This window comes from Aulonocara sp. 'chitande type north' Nkhata Bay, linkage group LG18 (assembly GCF_057382095.1).
Source record: "Aulonocara sp. 'chitande type north' Nkhata Bay isolate Kocher_YH1m ecotype deep benthic linkage group LG18, A_spYH_male_GT1.1, whole genome shotgun sequence".
Classification (NCBI taxonomy): domain Eukaryota; kingdom Metazoa; phylum Chordata; class Actinopteri; order Cichliformes; family Cichlidae; genus Aulonocara; species Aulonocara sp. 'chitande type north' Nkhata Bay.
The window spans coordinates 39,222,540-39,234,626 of record NC_141361.1 but is presented as its reverse complement, the minus strand read 5'-3'; the positions used below and the strand labels follow the sequence as shown (position 1 = coordinate 39,234,626).

The 12,087-nt window shown below is 44.6% G+C and overlaps 1 protein-coding gene across 2 annotated transcripts in view; it reads right to left on the bottom strand.

The window, feature by feature from the left end:
* Positions 1-1,017: 1,017 nt before the first annotated feature.
* Positions 1,018-12,087, bottom strand: part of paxip1 (PAX interacting (with transcription-activation domain) protein 1) — a 34,158-nt gene continuing 23,088 nt past the window's right edge. For both annotated transcript variants that reach the window (XM_086270747.1, XM_086270746.1), the window contains exons 10-23: positions 7,301-7,395; positions 7,101-7,196; positions 5,748-5,885; positions 5,476-5,597; positions 4,878-5,062; positions 4,581-4,624; positions 4,171-4,238; positions 3,953-4,055; positions 3,646-3,814; positions 3,405-3,505; positions 2,335-2,469; positions 2,036-2,111; positions 1,860-1,919; positions 1,018-1,328 (exon numbers count right to left, since the gene is read on the bottom strand). In XM_086270747.1, coding sequence (XP_086126873.1) covers positions 1,312-1,328; positions 1,860-1,919; positions 2,036-2,111; positions 2,335-2,469; positions 3,405-3,505; positions 3,646-3,814; positions 3,953-4,055; positions 4,171-4,238; positions 4,581-4,624; positions 4,878-5,062; positions 5,476-5,597; positions 5,748-5,885; positions 7,101-7,196; positions 7,301-7,395 — 1,409 coding nt within the window. In that variant the 3' untranslated portion in view covers positions 1,018-1,311. The remainder of the gene's footprint in view (positions 1,329-1,859; positions 1,920-2,035; positions 2,112-2,334; positions 2,470-3,404; positions 3,506-3,645; positions 3,815-3,952; positions 4,056-4,170; positions 4,239-4,580; positions 4,625-4,877; positions 5,063-5,475; positions 5,598-5,747; positions 5,886-7,100; positions 7,197-7,300; positions 7,396-12,087) is intronic.

Genomic DNA, 12,087 nt, shown 5'->3' with positions numbered 1-12,087 from the left:
TTAAGTTAAGGGAAGAACAACCACTGAACCTGTGAAAGAATCATGGGCACATAAGGCTCAATAATTGGCATCGAGAGCAAAAGCTGGCTGCGTAGCTTCAGAATGGACAAAGTGCCAACGCCAAAAGATCCTACATTGAACGCAAGCATCACAATTGAACCATGAAGAGGTGGTTACGCTGTGTTTTAGTTAAAAGTGCTGAGTGAGAAACCTCTGGCAGAACTTTTAACAGTATTTGCTCTGATTGCTTGTTTTCTCTCCAATACTGTGGGATCTTTACAATACAAAGCACCATTGCTGTGGTTAAATCTGAATTCATCTCAAACACTTCCAGTACCTAATGTATCTGCTGCTGTGTCTGCGCTCAGTCTCAGGAATGCCTGCACCCACAGCTTTAGTCAGGCTTATTGGTGTATTCAGTGACACGCCAAGTGTGTATGATGGCTCTTTTTCAATACAGCAACATGAATCTCTGTGCAGTTCAGCCATGATTCTGCACGGTCAGCCATGAAACATCAAATCTCATGTTCATGTAAATACACATCGAGCAGTGCTACTGGCACCCGCACGTGGAATATGTAGTACATGACCTTGGCTCAGGCTGTGTCTAATTCAGTCTGTCGTTTTTGAGGACAGCACCGCAGGCGACGCCGCACGTCTCACTTCCACCCACATGATCTCAGGCTGTCTGTCTGACAGCCAGCAATTAGAACTTCACCAGTAACTACCCCAGACCCTCATTAGCAGTTAATTAAATTAATTCTATCAGGAATTATCCGTTTAAACCTGGGAGGAATAACATCGAGAAAGCGTTGAAACCCTCAAAAACATGAGAAGTCAACAGACCTTTTGTTCTCAACATGTCCATCTTTTACTGCGTGACTGCTTGAATTGTGAATTTAGCATACTCTGCTATGAGGCTTTATTGCACATGCACAGACATTAACTTTATCTAAAAAGCTAATGTTTTACTTTAGTTATTAACAGTTTTCTTGATCAGGTATGAAGCTGAAAGCATTTTTCACAATCAAAGTGTAGTTTTTATTCCAAAAAGCAGCATTTGTGAGCTGAAGCTTTACACATCCTATTCTCAACAACAGAAAACAAAGTTTCATCCTCCATAATTTAAACAATTATTTCACAAAAATAACATCCATTTAATTCGTCTCAAACAGGTAACAAAAGGCTACAAAAAGACTGGAGACATCTGCACAGAAATAAAAACATAGAAAAGTCAGTGTGGCTGGACTGTACACACGGTCGTCCTCATTCTGTCCCGCGTCCTCTTCTTTATGCTTCACTGCTGCGTCATCAAGTGAACTTATATGTGTGACTGTCAAGGAAACTGACTGAACACAGTAACACCACCATCCGGTCACTCTACATCACACAGCAAAACATTTCTCCATGGGCTCAAACGCAGCTGCAGTTCTGGCCTCTATCTGGTAATAACATCCACATTAGTATTACAGGGGAGGGGCTCCAGGCCGCTTTGGAAAATACCCCTATTGCGTACTTTTGTTGATGCCAAACGATTGGCATGTGTGCATTAGTTCATAGATAACATGACAGTAAGTGAAGACCTGTGCAATCTCAGGCAGACTTATTAGATTCATCACTGTGGATTCATCATGAGTGATGAATCCACAAATCTCCCAATAGTGTGTTTAGTCCACACTGCAGTGAAGAGGACATGTGACTAATGCGTTTGTTTCCCACTGACTGCATGATCCCTGCCTGGAAGAACAACTCTACAGCTTTAATTTGGGATCATTTTGGGTTTAAAGACTGAAAGTATCATTCAGCCATACAACATGTCAGCAAACTAAACTAGTTGCTGTGAGACTGTAAAGGATATGATTCATAGTCAAGTTTCTGGGTGAGAACTCCAGTCAGAATGAACTCAGCATTGTGGACATCTGGAAAACAGAGACCACAAGAGTGCAAATGAAACACAATGTCAACTTTATGAAGACACTCTGTAAAAAAAATAAAATGAGGATAAATACAAGTGGGCCCTGGGAGAGCATCTTACCAATGTTTTTCAAGAAGTATTCCCTACAGAGGTGAAGGTCATTGTCGCAGGAAATTAATATGATCTCCGGAAGGTTCTGCAACCAAATGCCAACATGTGGTTACTGATTTATAGAGAAAAACTGTAATAAAAGACTTCTGTCAAACACATGTCTGTTTTATTTTGTGCTGAAATGAAAATACATGAAATAAAAGCTACACTCCTCCCAGGTTTCTGCCATATTGTCACAAGAACCCACCACCTCTGTGGACATTTACGAGTGCCTAGAGACATGAAAGAGTTGCAGCAACTTTCAGCACCTTATTCTGATTGTGCTCCATGATCTTTCTGTATGAGGGCTGCTTGGTCAGCAGCTTTCCTCCGGCGCTCTCCAGAATGGACTTCATTGTGCTGAGGCTTGGACAGATCCCTGGTGTGAGGTAGAAGTACTTCCCCTGCATCACCGTGTCACAGGAAACGCAAAAAGAGACTCAACCGTTAATCATCAGAACAATTAGTACACTGGTTTCCAGTTAGTCCAGCTCAGTTTAAATATACTAGTTCAGTCAACTGACCCACTATATATAAAGGCCTAATATATTTAAATGTTGTTGTGTGATCATCAGCACGAGTGACTTTTTAATAGTTGAACAAAAAGGTAAAATGAGTTTAGCACTTCTGAATAGGGCTGTGCAATATGACGAAATACATCAGATATGAAAACATCTGTCGTTTCAAATTATACGCTATCGTTTGTTTCATGGTGTTGCAAAGCACACTGTTTACAGCAATATTTGTTCATCGGGGCACAGAGAATCCCAGCATGGCCAGTGAAGAGGAGGCAGGAACAACTGGCTCCAAACAGACCAGTCAAAACAAATCAAGGACCTTATTCCTAAACGAGGGGCTGTAGCATGGACATGGTTTGGTTATACAAACTCTGACACGGACCAGAAAACTGTACTATGCAAATTATGCTGCAAACCGGTCCACCTCAGACTCAAACACAACAAACCTCTTCTAATGCAAGAATCACGTGAAAGAGGATGGAGAGAGCTGAGAAGCAATAAAAAAAGAGCCGTCAGGTGCTCAAAATAAACCTTAGACTCAAACGCTTTTCCCCGCAGCGCCGCATGTAAGAAATACAAAGAAAACAGCGGCCGTTACAACTTATATCTAAAAATATAGTTTCATGCATCGGTCAAAACACTTGACTCCAGGTACAGGACGCCCAGCTGAAAACACTTCACACAAGTCGGGTTCCCAGAACATATATTGTTATCAGGATATGATTTTGGTCACATGGCACAGCCCTACTTCTGAATTCTTTAACTGGCATCAAGAAAAAGACGGTTTTTGGTTGAACACAGCAGTTATGTTGTCAGAGGACCTTAAAGAGAGGTGCACTTTGGGCTCTCTTTAGCGACTCCTCCAGGCTGAAGCCAAACAACACCTCCGCTTCTGCGTCCCTCAGAGTGCAACTCTGCTCGTCTGTAACACACACAACAGGTTTGCTCCCGTTAACGAAACATATACAGGTAAAACCGCAGCACAAGACCAATTTCAGTTCCACTTTGATCTCTACAAAACACAGTTAGATAAGAAAAAGGAGGGGTGGGACGCAAACATACCCACAAACTTCTGACTCCTCCAGCTTTCCTCCAGCCACTCTGGGGTGACTATGTGTTTGACCACCGACATGGCAGTGAGGAACTTGACGGTGCGAGTCACCTTACTGGCCACAAGGTGAGTGACTTTCTGACTGCTGTCTGCAAGCTCACCACCTAAAGCATGTAACCTCTGCAGGAGGAAAGGGGACACATTCAAATAGCAGCTGAGGCTGCAGATGTGCTTTGAGAGTAACTTCAGCGTTCTCACTAATCTGAGCTTCAGTCTAACAACACACTAAATGTTTGAGCGTGGGAAGGCTGCTTTCACCTTGGTGTACTGCTGTACTTGCATAGGCTCAAAGCCTGTGAACATGACCCGAGGAGTGGACTCTGGAGGAAGCTTCTTACTCGGGGACTGGATCTCTTCCAGTCTTCAGAGACAGAAATGCAAAGTATCATTAGAACATGGCAGTCTGGAGGGTGTGTGGTCCAACTCTGTTCTCGTGCAGAGGAGTGACAGGCTAGTCCCTAACCTGCTATACCGACCTGGCCTTCTTGTTTGCAGGTGGGTTTGCTGAGTCGCTGATCTTCTGCTTCTGCAGCAGCTGGAGGCTCTAAACACCAAACAGACGCCACAAAAGCACAATCAGACGAGCCGGTACACTGTTCCTCTGTTGCTTCTCTCTCTTCTATGACTGATTCAACTTTTTAAGGACAAACGCACTAAAAAACAAATCACTCTCACACAGATATTTTCCTGTGAATAACTGCCCCCAACAACTGAAGAGGTGTGTGAGGTGTTGTGGTTAAAGCTAGAAATGTGTGACGTTATGTCAATCCAAGAGTCGGAAAACTGTCTGGAGCAGAGGATTCAGAGCAGGCTGAGAGAGGGGTTACGGAGCTTCTCGACATTCCAAACAAAAGAATGTGAAGAACACTGTGACACAAAAACTCACCGCCAAAGCTTCAGAAGAGACTTTGATTGGTGTTCTCCAAGCGGCTACAGAGAAATGCACAAGGTAATCAGGACAGTATCTTAAAGTGTGGCCATTCCAAGTGATAAAACATCAAAAGCTCTTCACTCTCCTGACGAACCAAAATCAAGCCACACAAAACCAGAGCTGTGTGGCTCCAGTCAGGTTAGACTAACTAAGCATACCCCACAGGAGAGAGTGTGTGGCAAGTAAGAGCTATTGGGTAATATCTTCATGTAATTGCTCACTACGTAACAACTCCAGTGACGGCGTACATACCAAGCAGGTTCTGGACCAGCTGTGGGTTAGGCACCAGTGGTTCAGGATGTGTGTAGATGGAGTATCGGCTGTGCTGGATTTGTCTCAGTGCTTCAAAGTTGCCCAGCAGTATATCACACAGCCACTGGGCATTCACACAAGGGATCTTCCACTCCTTGGCCTTCTCATATTTAAGCCCACTGGGTCTAAAGTGATATTAGCAAGACAACCATAAAACTGACAGTGTGCTTGAGAAGTGAAGGTTCTCAAGCAAACTGAACGTTCAACCTTCACACAAGAAGGTTCAACTGAAAAATGTTTAAAAGAAAATGAGACATTTCAAACAAGTTGCAACAAAGTTGGGAAATAAAAGAGTGAAAATGCTGGATTAACAAAACAAAGCATCTGATCTGACTAAAAAAGGTTAACACTTAGGATAAAGAGAAGCTTGAAGATAGGCTGAGTCCTTCACACATACAAATGAGGAGGAGTACACTCCAAGAACGACATAAAACCAAAAGTAAGATAGTTCTTGTATAGTTTGAGTTCTATGGATATACTGCGTGCAGTACAAAAGAATACCCAAAGAGGAACTCATCTACCTGACCCCAACTCTTACTCTTTGCAAATGAGGACAGTGTTACTGCGACAAAGATATCCGGTGTATCTGGCACCAGCCAGGTAGGCCATCAGTTTTAGATCATCTCTGTCAGCATCCATAAAACCCGTCACTGATATGATCTGAGGAAAGACGGCAACAGAGAGCTGGAGTAAAGATCTGACAAGCAGAAATGCTTCCTGCCAATTGGAGTGCAGTATTTTGAAGTTCATTAAGTTCACCAAGTACAAAGACTGTAGAAAAACTACTGTTAAAAGAAACGGCAGACGTACATGCTGAGAACAGGGTTTGGCTCCAGGAGGGAAGGCAAATGGCACATGTAACGTCCGGTGAGGAGGAACCATCCTCTTCTTCTTCAGCACAGTGTTGAGCCAGTGGGCGGTTACACAGCGTTTCCCCTCTCTGAGTGCCTGGAAGAGGAAACGTGCTTTTGGTTCAATTTCAACCAGCAGAAGTTCAGTATTTATCCTCTATACTCTGAGGAGACAGCGGGTAATATCGGTCCCATTCAAGGGTTTGTCTCATTCCATCGCAATAAAGTATCAATTAGGTGATACTAAATGTTGCACTCCAGTTAAAGGCCAATAATGATTAGGGATGGGTACCGGTATCGCACCGGTTCTGACATAAACGGTAGTAACCAGACCGAAAAGCAGCGCACATTTCAGTGCTTTATTTTGGTGCTTTTTTTCCCCCTGAGACGTGATACACTTTGGATTCTAGCCAATCATTTTACCTTTGTAAGCGTAGTAGGCGGGCCCAGGTACGTACGTTCTTTTAGAGCAGAGCTACAGATTAAAAATGCCCAAGGCGAAGCGGTCAAAGTCTGGCTGTACTTCACAGCAAAAGATGCAAACTCAGCAGCAACAAGTGCTTTAAGCTGATACTGTGCAAAGGAGGTAACACCTCGAATGTGATGAAACACCTGGCGACGCATAGCGTTTTTTTTTTTAAAAGCCGAGAAATCCACCCTATTTGATAGCTTGCTGCGAGACCTCACACCGAGCACATCTACTGCGGGTGTAGCCGTAGCCCTGCCAGTGTAGCAGAAATGATGAGGATGATGATGCAGCAGCAGCCGTTCTTCTCTGCGTGAGTAGCTTAATGTTGTTCGTGTGTAATTTACGCTGAGTAGGCTAACCACGCTATTACATGAATGCATGTAAGGTGAACTAGCAAACACCGTCGTAGTTACATGCAGCTGTCTTCTTGTTTGATGGCAGATACTCCCTTCACCCTGGCCAAAAAGGCTAAAATGACCAAAGAAAAGTGGAAAACAGTTAAACATGAGAGGTTTTTGGACAAAGTTTGTGTTTTTTTCCATTGTTTAAGCACTGCTTCCAGCCAAGAGTGATACCATATATGCCCCATAGCTGCAGAAAAGGCTAACATTGTTATCTTTTCACAAAAAAACAGCTGAACATGAGAGGTTTTTGGACAAAGTTTGTGTTCTCCATTCTTTAAGCACCGGCACCATTTCAAAAGTACCAGTTTGGTACTGGTATCGGATAAAACCTAAACGATACCCATCCCTAATAATGAATGAGTACGAAAACATTTATGATAGTCATACTGGGATTCCACACTCCATAAACTGTGTCTGTTCTCATGGGAGACATCCTTACCTGTACGTACATGCTGCTGACCTGACTTTCACACAGCAGATGTGTGCAGCGGCTGGTTAGGGTTGGATCAACTGAGCCTCCACACGCCTGAATGACCTGACGAAGGAGATCGGTAAACAAACACCGATCTGTCTGATGCTCAGCATTGTTTCCTGTCTTTCACCCTACTTGGGTACTCATACTCTCTCTCAGTGACTTACCCTCTTCCATGTAGCAAGGAGCTGTTTGTCAGCCATCTGTTCTGGATAGTCGGCAATACCAAACACACAGCCCAGGAGGAAGCCATCCTGTGGGACTGCGGAAAGAAAGAAATTACTGTCACTGAATCACAGACTGAAGAGAGTGCAGGACTGACAGCAGTTTCAATCCTGCAGTTACCAGAGACCCAGCCTTCTATAGAAATTCATCATCTCAATCAGCAGGTGTGCTTATTTTCTTAATTAGACTTAAAAGACTTGGACAGGTTCAGTTTGTGGTCACACAGACTTTGTGTGACTGTGTTTCAGTGCATTCTGTGATCTAAACTCACCCATTAAAGCACAAGTCACGCAATAACACAAAACAATATCAAGCCAGCAACAGATAATCAGTCACCCTGTATTACTTGGAGTCTCCTATGTTGGAAAGATAGGTGGTGAAAACAGCTGCTGTCCTCTCAGCCATCAGAGCTGACTCTTTCTCCCGTCTTCGACCTGTGCTGCTGCTGACTGTGAGCACAGCAGCACATCAGTTTCTGTGTGGCCATTACACCACCTATTAGTGTTTAACCCAATGACTATACATGACCTTTCACCTCTGTTGGATAAAATGAAAATCACGACTTGTCCAAATGACATACTACCTGCTGGGCTGTTTAAAAAAAGCTCTCTCTGCTATTGGCTCCTCACTGTAGAGATATGCCTCTGTTTTAACAGGTGTGGTCCCTCGGCCCTTTAAGCATGCTGTTGTTTTTCCCGATATTAAAAAAGAGCAGTTTGGACCCAACAGAGTTTAAGAATTATAGGTCCATCTCCAAGCTCCCGTTATTGTCTACAATTCTGAAAAAAGGAGTTTCACATGAACTTGGGGCTTTTTTAGAAAAACATGAGATGTATGACAAATTTCAGTCTGGATGCCACTCAAAGGAAACCACATTACTTAAAGCGACATAGTCACAGTTATGGTTTTGCTGGACTTTGAAACCGTCGACCCTACCAGCCTGATGAACAGGCTCCGGGATGTAGTCGATGTGTCCGGTCTGGCTTTGCAGTGGTTTCAGTCATAACTTTCCAACAGATCTTGTAGCATTTTTGCAAATCAGTTTATGTCACACTGTAAGAACCTGACTAGTGGGGTACCAAAGGGTTCAGTTCTTGGACCTATTCTTTTTCTCCTGTACACCTCTAGGACTTATAATTAGTCAGTTCCCTGATTTGTTTATCACTTCTATGCTGATAATATTCAGCTTCAAAAGTTGTTCTTTTTAAATGCTTTGTTTAGCTTCCACTGAACAGTGGCTTGCAGGTAGGGCCGCCACAAACTATTATTTTGATAGTCACTAGTCACCAATTATTTTTAGTCGACTAATCAGATCATCATCCACTGGATGTAAAATGTACAGCTTATTGCACCAGCAGCATCTGCTCTTATTTAACTATCATTAGCTTACAGCTTGAAGTGTTTAAGGTCTGTGCTAACTAAAAATAAAGACAAGATGATAGTTTATTAAATTTTAATGAAATTTGCAGATTGTCTCAGGTTTAAAAATATTTAAAAAAAATTTTAAAAAACATTTTAAAATATAACAGCACACTGGAGTAAACTCTCGACCATCTCACACTTCTGTTTTATCAGTTCTCTCTTTGACGTTTATTCAGCTGTGTGAAAACTATAACTTTAATCTCAGTCAAACCAATTTACTGAGGAACAAATAAAACACTGAAAAAAGCCAAACAATAACATTTTTAAATTATCTGAGTGACTTATATATCATGTTTAACCTGAGTAGCGAAAGACCGCGGGGGGTTTGAAAACGATGTGCCGGGAGTCCGGTGTTCTCGCCGGCTCTAGTGAGCCTCGAACCCCAGCTAGCTATCGAGCTGGTGGGTAAGAATAGAATAGAATAATCCTTTAATTGTCCCACAAGGGGAAATTTGGTTGTAACAGCAGCCAAAAAGACACATATACAAACAAACAGTACGCAGGACACAGAGCAGAAACATACACAATTTTTCTTACATATTTACATTGAGGACAATGGTTACTATATACAGAGTACTGTACAGTTATTAAATTAAATAAAAATAACTACAGATAAGAGGCAAACCAGGTTGTAGTGCGAATCGGTTAACTTTTTGCAGTTACAGCGCTGATGTGAACATCTATGTTTGTTGGGAGCAGGTCTGATTGTACAGTCTGACAGCTGCAGGGAGGAAGGACCTGCAGAAACGCTCCTTCATGCATCGAGGATGCAGCAGTCTGACACTGAAGCAGCTCTGCAGTTCAGCAACATTTACATGCATGGGCTGGGAGACTGTCCATCAGAGATGTTATTTTGGCCAAAGTCCTTCTGTCTCCCACCACCTGCACTGGGTCCAGGTGCATCCCAGAACAGAGCTGGCCTTCCTGATGTGGTTATCCAGCCTCTTCCTCTCAGCTGCTGATAAACTGCTGCTCCAACATACAACACTGTAAAAAATGACAGATGCCACCACAGAGTCATAGAAGGTCTTTAAAAGCGCTCCCTGGACTCCAAATGACCTCAGCCACCTCAGCAGGTAGAGTCTGCTCTGACCCTTCCTGTAAAGAGCATCAGTGTTGTGGCTGCAGTCCAGTTTATTATTCAGGTGAACACCCAGGTACCTATGAGAGTCCACTATCTCAATGTCCACTCCCTGGATGTTCACCGCTGTCAGTGTGGTGGGTCTGCGTCTCTGGAAGTCCACCACCAACTCCTTGGTTTTCCCGGCGTTGATCAGCAGGTGGTTCTGCTGACACCAGTCCACAAAGTCCAGAGTCCACTGTCTGTACTCTGAGTCGTCCTCACCTGTGATGAGGCGACTATGGCAGAGTCGTCAGAGAACTTCTGTAGGTGGCAGCGTGGGGAGTTGATGGAGAAGTCTGCAGTGTAGAGGGTGAAGAGGAACGGTGCCAGCACAGTTCCCTGTGGGGCCCCCGTACTGCAGACCAGCGTGTCAGAGACACAGCCCTGTGTCCTCACATACTGTGGGCGTCCTGTGAGGTAGTCCAGTATCCACTGGGACATGTGGTCGTCCACTCCTGATAGCTCCAGCTTGTCCCTCAGAAGTCGTGACTGGATTGTGTTGAAAGCACTGGAGAAATCAAAGAACATGATCCTCACAGTGCTTCCAGGCTTCTCCAGGTGAGTCAGAGCTCGGTGCAGGAGGTAGATGATGGCGTCCTCCACCCCAATGCCAGGCTGGTAAGCAAACTGTAGCAGATCCAATGAAGACCTCACCAGGGGGCGCAGATGGTTTAGAACCAACCTCTCGAGGGTCTTCATCAGATGCGATGTCAGGGCTACCGGCCTGTAGCTGCTGGGGTCCTTGGGATGGGAGGTCTTTGGTACCAGTACCACACAGGAGGTCTTCCACAGCTGTGATACTTTCCCCAGTGACAGGCTCAGGTTGAACAGATATCCTAGGATGCCACACAGTTCATCTGCGCAGCATCTCAGGAGCCTGGAGCTGACGCCATCTGGACCTGCAGCCTTCCGCACCTTGATCTTGCGAAGCTCATTCCTCACTTGAAGTGCTGAGATAGAAAGAGAGGATTTTGGGGGAGGGGTGTGTATGTTGGAGTCCACAGAAGCTGGGGGTGGGTGTAATGACTGGGAGCTGGGAGGTGTGAAGTCCTGAGATGAAGGACAGGCAGGCCCTGAAGATGAAGGAGATTGCAGCAGGGGGGACGATGCTGTGGGAGGGGTGGGTGTTTGATCAAACCTATTAAAATATTTATTTAGGTCATTCACCCACCCCAAGTCTCCTGCAGCCTGGGGGGTTGGTTTTTGTCCTGAGATTGTCTTCAGGCTGTTCCAAACCCCTCTGATGTTGTCCTGTTGCAGCTGCTCTTCCATCTTCCTGCTGTAGTTTTCCTTCCCTTGCCTTATCTTCCATTTCAGCTTCTTCTGAACAACTCTCAGCTCCTGTTTGTCTGCAGATCTAAAGACTCTTCTTCTCCTTGAGGAGAGCCTTAATTTCAGGATTTATCCATGGCTTGTTGTTAGAAAAACAACGTACCTTTTTGATGGGTACGGTGTTGTCCACACAGAAGTTCATGTAATCCGTAATGCAGTCTGTGATGCTGTTGAGGTCATCCTACAGGGGGCTGCAGAGGTTGTCCCACACAGTAGAACGGAAACAGTCCCTCAGGGCCTCTTCAGTCTCTGCCGACCATTTCCTTACTGTGCGTTTCACTACTGGTTCTCTGTGTACCAGAGGTTTATACACAGGATGGACATGAACCAGGTTGTGATCTGAGCCCCCCAGGGGAGGAAGAGGTGATGAGCTGTATGCCTCCTTGGTGTTGGCATACAATAAGTCCAATGTTTTATTGTCTCTGGTGTAGCAGGTGACATACTGGGTGAAGGTGGGGAAAGTGGAGGACAGGGAGATGTGATTAAAGTCCCCAGAGATCAGGAAAAGGGCCTGAGGGTGCTGTGTTTGGAGTCTGCTGGTTACAGTGTGCAGGACCTCACAGGCTGCTGCAGCGCTAGCAGAGGGCGGGACATACACAGCTATCATAATCACGTGTGTAAACTCTCGCGGTAGATAGTACGGTCTCATGCTAACTGCTAGCAGCTCAATGTCCTTACAGCATAGCGTCTCTTTGATAGATAAACTCTGTGAAGCACATCAGGCTGCACTCCCTGTAGCTCCTCTGATGTCGGGTAAGGGCTGCCAGTTCGTCTACTTTATTGGGGAGAGATCTCACATTCCTCATAATAATAGATGGAATCGCTGGCCGGTACCTGCTAACTTTACTGCGA